The 13,453-nt window shown below is 48.8% G+C and overlaps 1 protein-coding gene across 3 annotated transcripts in view; it reads right to left on the reverse strand.

The window, feature by feature from the left end:
* LOC134969185 (sodium/calcium exchanger 1-like) overlaps nt 1–13,453 on the reverse strand; it is a 287,158-nt gene that overhangs the window by 10,679 nt on the left and 263,026 nt on the right. For 2 of the 3 annotated variants that reach the window (XM_063944962.1, XM_063944964.1), the window contains exons 4-6: nt 5,441–5,559; nt 4,935–5,034; nt 3,606–3,878 (exon numbers count right to left, since the gene is read on the reverse strand). In XM_063944962.1, the coding sequence (XP_063801032.1) occupies nt 3,606–3,878; nt 4,935–5,034; nt 5,441–5,559 (492 nt within the window). The remainder of the gene's footprint in view (nt 1–3,605; nt 3,879–4,934; nt 5,035–5,440; nt 5,560–13,453) is intronic. The other variant, XM_063944963.1, reaches the window with a different exon arrangement.

A 13,453-nucleotide genomic window follows, 5' to 3' on the forward strand; every position in this document is an offset into this window, starting at 1 on the left:
CAGATAGTCGCCGCCTACAGGGGGAGTGAATTTTAGCTGTGCAAGTGTGCGATTGCATGTGTAGCAGAGCTGTACAAACAGATCTTGTGCAGTCTCTGCACAGCCCAGGACTTACTCAGCCGCTGCGATCACATCAGCCTATCCGGGACCGGAATTGACGTCAGGAACCCTCCCTGCAAATGCTTGGACACGCCTGCGTTTTTCCAACCACTCCCAGAAAACGGTCAGTTGCCACCCACAAACGCCTTCTTCCTGTCAATCTCCTTGCGAACGCCTATGCGAATGGATCCCTCGCACAAACCCATTGCTGAGTGGCGATCCGCTTTGCACCTGTAAAACGCGCCTGCACATTGCGGTGCATATGCATGCGCAGTTTAGACCTGATCGCCGGCTGTACGAAAACGCAGCCTAGGGATCAGGTCTGAATTAGCCCCATAGTCTCATGGCCTGCTCACAAGATGATGTATTTAGCCTTTGTGAGAAGTACTTTAATGTATAGAAGTAACTAAACATAGAAAAATTAACAAAATCCATGCAGCAAAATCCTCCTTCAGCTTCTCCGTTGTATAAGGTAATGCACAAGGAAAATAGATCACAGCATCTATGTGAACAGGCACAAACTATTTCACAAAGGCCTGGTAGGTACCAGCTGGAAATGTTTTGATATAATGCTGACAGGTGCAAGATGATTAGGTGCTACTAAATGTATGTAGAATAGCAAACCTATTCTCCTGGAATGTCTGGGAGACTCTTGAAATTCACAGAGTCCCAAGAGAGTAAACAAGCCTCTCAAATACATTCATTTCTCCAGTGAAGTGGGAAGTCTGGAGGCCTGAAGACAGGATTTGTACAGAATGCATCACTGTGGACTTATCCCCTGTGCAATCCGAGGCGGTGCACCACGAGGACTATTCACGGCACAGTGCCCCCACACCAGTGACGTGCGGTGAGGTCAGTGGCTGGGGAGGCACACATGGGGGTGAAAGAGGGGGTGCCATCTTTAGAGTTTTGCTTGTGTGACTAAACCCACAATATAACGCAGGCCTCACACGTTGCCACAGATTTCTTGTTCGAAATATACATAACTGTAAAGCAGTTAATATAAGCAGGAATTCGTTCAAGTATAAATCCCAGTGCTTTCTAATGGTTGAAACGTTACTGCACAATGACACAGTTGAACAATCAGGTCCGATGCAGACCTTTTTGATGGATGATAAAAACAGATTTAAAGACACAATATATTGGGGTCTATTCAGACCCGAACGCAGCCGCGCATCTATGCAGAGGCTGCATTCAGAGGGTCTGCGCATGCACACTGGCAGCAGTGTGCTTACGTGACCCTACACCTTATAGCAGGATGCGGCCTCAAGGAGATTGACAGCAGTGGCCATTGGGGAGGGAGGCAACATGACGTTGCGAGAGCATGGCGGGCAAAATGGAGGCTTGTGAGGAGCATTTTTGGAGCAGCTGTGTGACGTCATACATAGCTCAGTGCCGTAACTAGGGGCATTTTAGCACTGTGTGCAAGAAATGGCAAGGTGCCCCCCCTCCTATGCAAGATAGGGGCAGTGCGCACCACAGGCGCGCAAAAAATATATATGGGCGTGGCTTCACGAGGAAGGAGCGTGGCCACAATATACCAATTCATACTACGGTGCACAGTAGTCTCCATTATTCAAATTACGCTGCACAGTAGCGCCATTACACCAGGTAGAGCCCCTTTTACACATTGCGGCAGACAGCGTGCCTTTTTACACATGATGGCAGGCAGCGTCCCCTTTTTACACATTACGCAGACAGCGTCCCCTTTTTACACATTGCAGCAGATAGAATAGATAGAGAGAGAGAGAGAGATAAATAGATAGATATTTACCATCTCTCCCCGCTGGCAGTCAGGCTCTTCGTGCTGGCAGATCCCGGGCAGGGGAGAAGGAGGAGGGAGGGGGACTGGAGCCACAGCAGCACTATGTAAGTGGTAGAAGCGCCGCTGCAGCAGTCCCCTCTCCTTCTGCATTAGCTGGCAGACGCCGCTGTGAATGCTGGGATGAGGGAAGCACATCCCAGCATTCACAGCAGCATCGGGCAGCCAATGCGTAAGGAGAGGGGACTGCTGCAGCGGCGCCACTACCGATGACATAGCGCTGCTGCAGCTCCAGTCCCCCTCCCTCCTCCTCCTCCCCTGCCTCCGGCGCTGCTGCTCTGCTCCCCGGCTTCTCCAGCGCGGCGCACACAGCAGAGGCGGCTTGTAATGAGTCAATTTGACTCATTACAAGCCGCTGGTCGTTGCGCCCCCAGGGCGACTGCGCTGTGTGCCAGGCACACACGTAGTTATGGCGCTGACATAGCTGCTCCAAAAAGAAAAATGGCTCTGGCAGGGGTCAACCTCAAATCAATTCGGACACATCAAGAGTCAGGCACACACACATGCCAGGTGGCCTTGCCCTGTGCTGGGCTGCCCCTAGCATTTGAGTAGATGGACGCAGATTTTGCTGAGGGAAGCAAGATCTGCATCCATCTCTGAATAACCCCCATAGTGCAGTAAGAAGGGAGAAACACTACCCTGTGTGTGTAATCAAAGAGTTACAGCATACCCTCCAACTGTACCTTTTTAATAGGTACAGTACCTTTTTTCATGGTCTGTACCGATTTTTGGCTCTTCAAACTTCCATTGAAAGTATAGGAAAAGGGGCGTGGCCACGCCCCCTTTACCCGCGGTCACGCCCCTTTTTCGGGTTTGTACCGATTTTTCAGTGTAAAATGTTGGAGGGTATGTTACAGTGCTGAGGATAACTCACCCTGTATTGCTGTCTCCAGTGTAAAAGTGCAGAGTGACAGATGATTAATGGCCCCTGTCTGCTAACCTTTGGTGTCCATGTGTACACAGCTCTGCTGTGTCCCGGGATGTTACGTTAGCAGCCTCGAGGCTCCAGATAGGGGTCATGCAGATCAGCTGAGAACATAAATATGCCGGGAATCCTTCACTGCCCGGCTGCAGCAGTCAGTGTGCTGTGGTGGCTTCTGCAATAGTCACAGTATGCTGGCGTTTCTTTACTCACTGACCGTTTCCTCAGAAGCAGTGATGGATCTGCTGTCCAGTGACTGGCAGGGGGCGTGCTTTAGTGTGAGCAGAAGGCACAGTCATACCAATGAGGCACATGTACAGCTGCCTCTCTTCTTCATTTTTTTCAATGGGCTTTTTTGCTGCCCGTGGCTTGGCCCCGCCCCCCCGCTTCAGCAGTTTACTATTGTCAGTGGGAGGCAGCCCTCTTCGCTGCCTCCACTCCGATTTTGCTGCAGTTTCAGGGCAACAATTATTAGGAAAATGCAAAGAAGATATATATAACACAGAATATGTGTTATAAGTATCTTCTTTGTATTATTTGAAGCATTATGACAGGGGAGGCACTGCCTCCCCTGCCTCCCCTGACTGCACGTCCCTGCCCCACACCTCTCACCTGTGTCTGCCCTTAGTGATCCCTCAGGGTATTAGTAACATGTTGCCAAGTATGAAACTATTTAATCAATTATCTGATCAACCCTTTACTACCCATTATTCCCACCAACATACAGAAATAATATCACCTACAAGTTGTAGCAGTCCATACCTGGTACAGATGTACCCAAAGCAACAAAGACCACAGCAGTGACGGAGTCTTTGAGGCCAACAGTGCAGCCAAAGTGCGCAGCCAGGTCACCAGTGACAGCAGTGAGGATCCCAATGATGCAGATGGAGACCAGAAAGCAGGCCCAGCCCCCCCAGTATTCAGTGGGGGGCACGAAGGCAAAGAGAACCTTCCAGAAGACGGTCAGGAAATGCATGATGTAGTCACAGCAACTGGGTAGCCCTTCCTCACTGCTCTCCTCATCATCATCATCTCCTGCCCAGGGTGGAACATGCAGAAAGGGAGAGGGGCAGGGCGGTGCCAGAATGAGGCAGAAAAGGGGAAAGAGGACGAGGAAGGAGGAAAGGCAAGGGGAAAAAAGAGAAATAGGAAGGAAGAGCAATAGAAAGGGAATAGAGAGAATTTGGTAGAGGGGAAGAGGGAGGGAGACAGGGTAGAGAAAAGAAAAGGGTATAGTGAGTGGGTAGCATGCCGGCAGGAAGGGAAGGAAATAGTGGAAGGACAGGGGGAAGCAGTGTTAGTTGGGTGGAGGTGAGAGAAATGTGAAAAAGCTTGTGTGCTAATTAATTGTGCAAAGAGTAGTGAGCATACTGGCAGTTAGTGTGTATCATGTAACTAGGGGGGTCATTCTGACCTGATCGCATGCTGCAGTTTATCGCAGCGGTGCGATCGGGTCAGTACTACGCATGCACTGGCGCCGCAGTGCGCCGGCGCATGCCAGATGGCCAAAGGCCGTTGTTGCCTAGCGATCGCCTCTGCCTGATTGACAGGCAGAGGCGGTCGATGGGCGGGAGGGGGCTGGACGGCGGCGATAAGCCGCCGTTTTAGGGGGCCCCGTCCGGCCAATGCAGGCATGGCCGAACCGTTGGGGGGGCGGGCCGCGGCGCCTGTGTGACATCACATGCAGCCGCTGCGACCGAGGCAGCAAAGAGGTTCTCCTGGCCAGCCGCAGGAGCTGCGCTGGCCGGGAGCTACTCCTGAAATGTAAGAGCATCACCACTGTGCGATGCTTTTGCACTTCTGCAAGAGGGGGGGGGGGGAGGCGGTACTGACATGCGGGGCGGACTAGCACTGTGCTGGGCGTCTCCCCGCATATCTGAGTGCCTGATCATAGCTGTGCTAAATTTAGCACAGCTACCATCAACTCGGAATGACCCCCTAAGTGTGCATCAGTGCAATGGCTTCTGGTGTGCTGGAGTAAGCTTAGGACTATGTACAAATGCTGGCTGTGTTATAGGGAAAGCTTTAGACAGCTGGCATTGACAGGAACGTGCAGAGAATGAAGGTGTACATAGTGTGCGACATGCTCACCTGCGCTGACAGTGACTGCGCTCACAAACTGTTCTCTCCAACTGCTGCTCCCAACAACCAGAGCCAAGTTTGCCTTTTTAATCAGCTTGTCTACCGTGCTCTATGTAAAAATCAGAGGAGGACATGTTGACCCCTGACCCAAAAGTTACATGTGATCATGTTGATAGCATGGGCAAATAAGTCATAATAACAAGGCATGATGAGGGCATAGTGACGGTCTGTGTAAGATAGGACACGGAAGATTATGTTGACAACAGTGGGAAATGTAAGATAGTGACGGCATAGAAATTCAGACTGAAGAATAAGAGAGCCATGTAAGAAGGTGAGAACATGAGGAACACACAGCACAAGACACATGAATGATGTGGAATAGCAATGGTAGGCATCAGAGACAGAGCTTAGAGCATGGTGATACGTGGAAATTGACAATATAGACTACATAACATATTTAGGTTTTACCTTTATGCCTTTTATCATCCCTTTACCACTTTTCCCATCCACCTCACCTTGAACTCATAGGACTCCTCTATTATGACTTCCATCTTGCGGTGTTCACCCAAGCTGGGACTCCCTGCAATTTCCTCATCACCTTTATTAGGCACCACCCATTTTTCACCATGTTCACCTATGTGAAAAACATAACAGGTTATACCAGTATATTGAAGGGTATCCGGATGATAGATAGACAGTGTTTAGTTAGACAGTCAATAGATAGACACCATAGGCTAGATGTAACAGGGTGCGATTCTTTAGGTGTCAAAAAAATCGCACCAAATCACACGTTTGTAATTTGCGTTTTTTTTTTACTAAAGATCGCAAATGTAATAGGGTGAGAATATTAAGGTTAAAGCAGAATTCGCATGTGATTAGTTGCGGTTTTTAGTAAAGGAAATGTGCGATTTTTAGTAATAAAAACATGTGGATTTTAGGTCATGTTTTTATTACTTAGTCAGAAGCATGCACAGATCAGTGAGATCCGTGCATGCTTCTGTCTGTAAAAGTAAAGAAAGTGTTAAAAATGTGAAAAAAACCCGACGTGCAGGTTTCCCCCAAAAGCATAACCAGCCTCGGGCTCTTTGAGAAGGTCCAGGTTGCAAAAATACAGGGAATAAATTGATTGGGGGTTCCCCTTATTTAAACAACCAGCACCAGACTCTTGGACCGGTCCTGGCTCCAAAAATGTGGAAAAAAAAAAAAGTAGGGGTCCCCCGTATTTTTGAAACCAGCATCGGGCTCCACTAGCCAGGGCGCTGATGCCGCAGCCTGGGGACACTTTTATATAGGTACCTGCGGCCAAAGCCTCACTCCTCCCAACTAGTCACCCCTGGCCAGGGTTCCCTGGGGGAGTGGGGACCTCTTAAATAAAGGGGTCCCCCCCTCCAGGCACCCAAGGGCCAGGGGTGAAGCTCGAGTCTGTCCCCCCCATCCATGGGCGGTGGATGGGGGGCTGGTAGACAAAATTGTGTAAAAATAAAGAATATTGTCCTTTGTTGTGGAAGTACAAGTCCCAGCAAGCCTCCCCCGCTTGCTGGTACTTGGAGAACCACAAGTACCAGCATGTGGGTAAATAATGGGCCCGCTAGGGAATCTCCAATCAAGTTTTTCCCTGTATTTTTGCATCCAGGACCAGCTCAAAGAGCACGAGGCTGGTTATGCTTTTGGGGGGGACCTGCACGTCGTTTTTTTAAAATATTTTAACACTTTCTTTACCGTTACAGCCAGAAGCATGCACGGATCTCACTGATCTGTGTATGCTTCTCCAAAAATTGCAAGTCTAAACCTGGTCTATTTTTCTGGAGATTTTTGTTAAGGTTTTGTCTGCAAGTGAAAAAAAATTGCATCCTATTACATTTACGATTTTCATTGTTTTCAATAGGAAAACACCTGGATGCGATTTTTCACTTGCGATTTTTGGTACAGTATATGTTCAAACTTACAATTTTTAATGAAATCGCAAGCTATTACATTTGCGATTTTTGGAAAATGTGCGAATTTGCGGTAAAAAAATAGGATTTTAATTAACTACCGGTAAATCCTTTTCTCGTAGTCCGTAGAGGATGCTGGGGTCCATATTAGTACCATCGGGTATAGACGGGTCCACCAGGAGCCATTGGCACAATAAGAGTTTAACAGTGTGGGCTGGCTCCTCCCTCTATGCCCCTCCCACCAGACTCAGTCTAGAAACTGTGCCCGAGGAGACAACATACTTCGAGAGAAGAAAATACACAGATAGTGGCGAGATTCATACCAGCTCACACAAGGCAAATCCGGCCAACATGCCGGAAAACTCAGCAACAGCTGAAACAGTACTGAAACAGTAAAGAACGCAGAACTTACCTAGGAACCAGGCAGTACTGAACCAAATAACCACTGCAGGATAAAGAAGCGCTGGGCGGGCGCCCAGCATCCTCTACGGACTACAAGAAAAGGATTTACCGGTAGGTAATTCAAATCCTATTTTCTCTTACGTCCTAGAGGATCCTGGGGTCCACATTAGTAGCATGGGGATGTACCAAAGCTCCCAGAATGGGAGGGAGAGTGTGCAGGCTCCTGCAGAACTGCATGACCAAACTTGAGGTCATCAGAGGCCAAAGTATCGAACTTGTAAAACTTAGCAAACGTCTTCGATCCTTACCAAGTAGCTGCTCGGCAAAGCTGTAAAGCCGAGACACCCCAGGCAGCCGCCCAGGAAGATCCCACCTTACGAGTAGAGTGGGCCTTAACAGATTTTGGACACGGCAATCCTGCCGTAGAATATGCATGCTGGATGGTGAACCTGATCCAGCGAGAAATCGACTGCTGAGAAGCAGGACACCCAATTTTCTTGGGATCATAGAGGACAAACAGAGAGTCCAATTTTCTGTGACGTGCCATCTTCTTCATATAAATCTTCAAAGCCCTCACAACATCCAAGTCCTTTGAAGCAATTGAGGAGTCAGTAGCCACTGGCACCACAATGGGTTGGTTGATATAAAAAGCCGACACCACCTTAGGAAGGAACTTTTGACGAGTCCTGAGTTCCGCCCTATCTTCATGGAAGACCAGATAGGGACTTTTACAGGACAAAGCCCCCAATTCCGACACACGTCAAGCAGAAGCCAAGGCCAACAAAGTTACAGCCTTCCACGTGAGAAACTTGATTTCAGCCTCCTGTAGAGGCTCAAACCAATCCGATTGCAGGAACTGCAACACCACATCAAGATCCCAGGGTGCTGTTGGCGCCACAAAGGGAGGCTGGATGTGCAGAACCCCTTTCAAAAAAGTCTGAACCTCAGGGAAGAAAATGGATAAGGCTGAAATCTGGACCTTGATGGAGCCCAATCTCAGGCCCATATACTGCTTGCAGGAAAAGGAGAAATCGTCCAAGTTGAAACTCCACCACAGGAAATTTCTTGGATTCACACCAAGACACATACTTTTTCCTAATTCGATGGTAATGTTTAGACGTTACCCCCTTCCTAGCCTGTATCAGGGTAGGAATAACCTCGCTCGGAATACCTTTCCGAGCTAAGATCTGGTGCTCAACCGCCATGCCATCAAACATAGCTGTGGTAAGTATTGATAAGCGAACGGCCCCTGCTGTAGAAAATCCTCCCGAAGAGGTAGAGGCCTTGGATCTTCCAGCAGTAGATCCAGCAGATCCGCGTACCAAGCCCTCCTTGGCCAGTCCGGAGCAATGAGGATTGCCAGAACCCTTGCTCTTTTTACAAGTTGTAGAACTTTTGGAATGAGAGGAAGTGGAGGGAACACATACACTGACGTGTACACCAACGGTGTTATTAGTGCATCCACCGCCACTGCCTGTGGGTCTCTTGACCTGGAGCAGTACCTCCGCAGTTTCTTGTTGAGGCGGGAGACCATCATGTCTATGTGTGGAACCCCCCACCAACCGGTTACCTCATCGAACACCTCCGGGTGGAGGCCCCACTCTCCTGGATGGAGATCGTGTCTGCTGAGGAAGTCTGCTTCCCAGTTGTCTACTCCCGGAATGAAGATTGCTGACATCGCTACAGCGTGCCTTTCTGCCCAGAGGAGGATTCTTGTCACCTCTGACATCGCAGCCCTACTCTTCGTTCCACCTTGTCGGTTTATCTGGGTCACTGTTGTCACGTTGTCCGACTGCACCTGAACAGCCCGATCCTGCAGGAGGTGTGCTACTTGAAGAAGGCCGTTGTATACGACTCTTAGCACCAGGATGTTTATCGGAAGAAGGGATTCCTGACTTGACCACCTTCCTTGGAAGGTTTCCCCATGAGCAACTGCTCCCCAACCTCTTAGACTTGCATCCGTGGTTAGAAGGATCCAGTCCTGAACTCCGAACCTTTGGCCCTCCAGAAGGTGAGGTAGTTGCAACCACCAGAGGAGTGAAATCCTTGCTTTCGGTGACAGACGTATCCTCTGGTGCATATGTAGGTGAGATCCCAACCACTGGTTCAAGAGATCCAGTTGAAAGGACCGAGCATGAAACCTTCCATACTGGAGAGCCTCGTAGGAGGCAACCATCTTCCCCAGAAGGCGGATGCACTGATGAACCGATACCCGGGCAGGCTTCAAGACATTCCAGACCATTGTTTGTATCACCAACGCTTTCTCCACCAGTAGAAACACCCTCTGCACCGCTGTGTCGAGGATCATCCCCAGGAAAGACAGCCTCCTTGTCAGCTCTAGATGAGACTTTGGAATGTTCAGAATCCAACTGTGCTCCCTGAGAAAATACGTTGTGAGAGCAATGGATCTTAACAACTTCTCCCTGGATGATGCCTTGATCAGCAGATCGTCCAGATATGGAATTATGTTCACTCTCTGCTTGTGGAGGAGAACCATCATCTCTGCCATCACCTTGGTGAAGACCCTCGGTGCCGTGGAGAGACCAAATGGCAGTGCCTGAAACTGATAATGATCATCAAACAGTGCAAACCTGAGGTAAGCCTGATGCGGCGACCAAATGGGAATGTGGAGGTACGCATCCTTGATATCCAGGGACACTAGGAACTCCCCCTCCGTCAGTCCTGAGATAACCGCTCTCAGAGACTCCATTTTGAATTTGAAGTCCCTGAGATAAGGGTTCAAAGATTTCAAGTTCAGAATTGGCCTGACCGAACCATCCGGCTTCGGTACCACAAAAAGGTTTGAATAGTAACCTTTGTTAAACTGAAGAGGTGGAACTAGAACAATGACCACCGACACTACCAATTTTCGGATAGCGTCCAGTAGAATAGCCCTGTCTGCCTGCAAAGCCGGCAAGCCTGATTTGAAGAATTAGTGAGGTGGGAGAGTTTGAAACTCCAGCCTGTACCCCCGGGACACAATATCCTGTATCCAGGGATCCAGGCCGGACGACACCCAGACGTGGTTGAAATGCCAGAGTCTCGCTCCCACCTGACCTACCTCCAGGCTGTGCGGTCCACCGTCATGCTGAGGACTCTGAGGCACCAGAAGCAGGCTTCTGGTCCTGGGAACCTGCGGGAGCAGGCTTTTTGGATTTGGCACGACCACCTCTAAAGAAGGTGTGAGAGGGCTTGTTCTTTCTAGTCCTAGCGGGCCGAAAGGACTGTGATGTGTTGGGAGTAAAAGGCTTCTTCGTAGCCGATGCAGCTGAGGGGAGAAAAGTAGACTTACCCGCGGTAGCCGTGGCAATCCACGCATCCTGCGCTTTCCCAAACAGAGCCTGACCTGTATAGGGTAGGTTCTCCACACCTTTCCTGGATTCCGCGTCCGCAGACCATTGACGCAGCCAGAGACCCCTGCGAGCCGAGACGGACATGGATGAGATTTCCACAGCCATGGAACCCAGATCCTTCATGGATTCCACCAGAAACCCTGCAGAATCCTGTATGTTACGTAAGAACAAATCAACGTCACCTTTATCCATCGTAGTCAAGTCCTCCTGCAGAGTGATTGACCACTTTGCTATTGCTTTTGAAATCCATGCACAGGCAATAGTAGGCTGCAGTATCGCCCCTGAAGCTGTTTTCAACACGGTAGATCCCGGGACAGGCAATACCACCTGTTTTGACAGCCTGGAAACAGAGGCGTCAACTAAAGGCGGGGACTCCCATTTTTTTCTATCTTCCTCCGGGAAGGGAAAAGCAACCATAACCCTTTTAGGGATCTGGAATTTTTTTTCTGGGTTTTCCCAGGCTTTTTCAAATATAGCATTTCATTACTTAGAAGCAGGGAAGGTGAGAGGGGCTTTCTTACTGTCTGTGAAAAAAGCCTCCTCAACCTGCTCAGGAGGTGTGTCAGAAATATTTAACACATCCTGCATGGCCTCAATCATCAGCTGCACCCCCTTAGCAAGTGATGCCGTCCCCCTCGACACATCCCCATCACAGTCTGCTGTGTGCTCTTGTGAGTGACCCCAATTAATTCGCAGTTAACCGCAGACTGCAAAGTTCCCATCATTGGTTACAATGGAGCGCCGCTACACTACATTGTAACCAGTGCGCTCCTCATGATTGACAGTGCAGGAGCGCACAGCCAATCAGGAGAATGCCATGACGTGGCGCTCCCTGATTGGCTGGCAGGACCTTCACTGACAGCAGTCACGGGGGGTCCCGCCAGTCGGGGAAAGGGGTTCCATGTGCAAACATGGGACCCCTTTCAGTTCGTGGTTCGGGTTGTTCGTTTTTTTATTTTAACAAGTCCCTGGATTACAAACTTAAAGAAGAGGACCAATCTACACAGGATTGTTTGTAAGTATATTTTTTATTTACAGGTACCCCGTGGATTCTACTGGAGAAGAGGACCGAGGGGCTCCGTGTCAACATAGGTAAGTATGTATGTGTGTAAGTGTGCATGTATGTAAATGAAAGTTATACTATCACGGTGCGTGTCTTGTGTTTTTTTGGGGGTATTTTTTTTGTAGTAGAACTACAGGTACCAGCGGGCCCGTTATTCTCCCGCATGCTGGTACTTGTGGTTCTCCAAGTACCAGCTTGCGGGGGAGGCTTTCTGGGACTTGTAGTTCTTCTACAAAAAACAATATTCTTTATTTTTACACTATGGCTATCAGCTTCCCATCCACCGCCCACGGATGGGGGGGGACAGCCTCGCGCTTCACCCCTGGTCCTTGGGTGGCTGGAGGGGGGGCCCCCTTGATTTAAGGGGTCCCCATTCCTCCAGGGTACCCTGTCCAGGGGTGACAAGTTGGGGGGATAATGCCACGGCTGCATGGGCCGACATAAAAGTGCCCCCCAGCTGTGGCATTATCTCTCTGGCTAGTGGAGCCCGGTGCTAGTTTAAAAAATACGGGGGACCCCTACGTCTTTTGTCCCCCATATTTTTTGCACCAGGACCAGGTGCAGAGCCCAATGCTGGTTGTTTAAATATGGGGGGACCCTATTCATTTTCCCCTTTTATTTTTACAACCAGGACCGGCTCAAAGAGCCCGAGGCTGGTTATACTTAGGACGGGGGACCCCACACAATTTTTGGGGGGATTTTTAACACTGTACAGACTTCATATAATCTCACTGATCCGGCCGGGATTCATTTTGTTAAGTATGGTAGTGTTTTACTAATCACTATAAATAATATATATTAGGCGCTAAGTTTGTACTATCAAATTTAAATAGTAATTGCAGCTCACACAAGGAGGATCTGGAAGTCCTCCTGAACAAAGGGAACTGTCCCTATACACAAATTTAAAACGTATGAGCGCACAAATATTCAAAAGTGGTTAATTAGGCTGCTGATTTGGTAAATAAAATATATTTTTATTAAAAGAACAGCAAACTAAATAAACATTCATAGATATAAAAACATCATGCTGGAAATCGCAGAATAATTAGTATCATACTTATAATCACTGCATGAAATTCAATAGATACCCCCGCATTAGCCAATTGGACTTATAATTAATTTAAAGCATGCATGCTTAATTGGTTAGCTGGTTAGTTAGTTGGACCAGTAATCAGTCCCAGTATACAGTCCTGGTTGTTAGTAACTGTTAATCCCTCCAGGGATTTTGTTATATTGATGTTAATAATTAGTTTGGTTAGATAGACAGAAATGTCCCTGGGTATATATGTCAACACAGTCCTTTTAAGATAGTGAAACTTTCTTCTGGTGATATTTCTGTGCCAGTTTATTCCATATAATGTAATATTGAGAGATTTACATAACCACTTAGTAACCCGTCGTGGCACTCATAGGGGCACTGCTTACCCTCCACTCTGCGGCGGTATTGGTGTCCACGATTGGGTTGAGGCACTGTATAGCTGGAAAGTTTCCTATCTGGCTGAGGCGGTGACACGCTGCCTGCGTGTAGCTGGGAGCGCTTGGCCGCGTGTCGCGGCTTCCGGGTTGTGCAAAGCTTCCGGCTTACGATGCGCTCCAGCTGCGTTCCACTTGACGTCGTTAGGGTCACCTGACGCGTTTCTCCGCCTTTTGTGGGTGGCGGTTTCTTCAGAGGTTTTTAGAGGTCTAGATGTGCGGTCACTATTTATCCCCCTCAGGGATATTCCTCATTGGTTGCAATTAAGATCGTTATTAATAGCATCTGTATCGTCCTTCTCA

The sequence above is a fragment of the Pseudophryne corroboree genome, chromosome 11 (genome assembly GCF_028390025.1).
Source record: "Pseudophryne corroboree isolate aPseCor3 chromosome 11, aPseCor3.hap2, whole genome shotgun sequence".
Lineage (NCBI taxonomy): Eukaryota > Metazoa > Chordata > Amphibia > Anura > Myobatrachidae > Pseudophryne > Pseudophryne corroboree.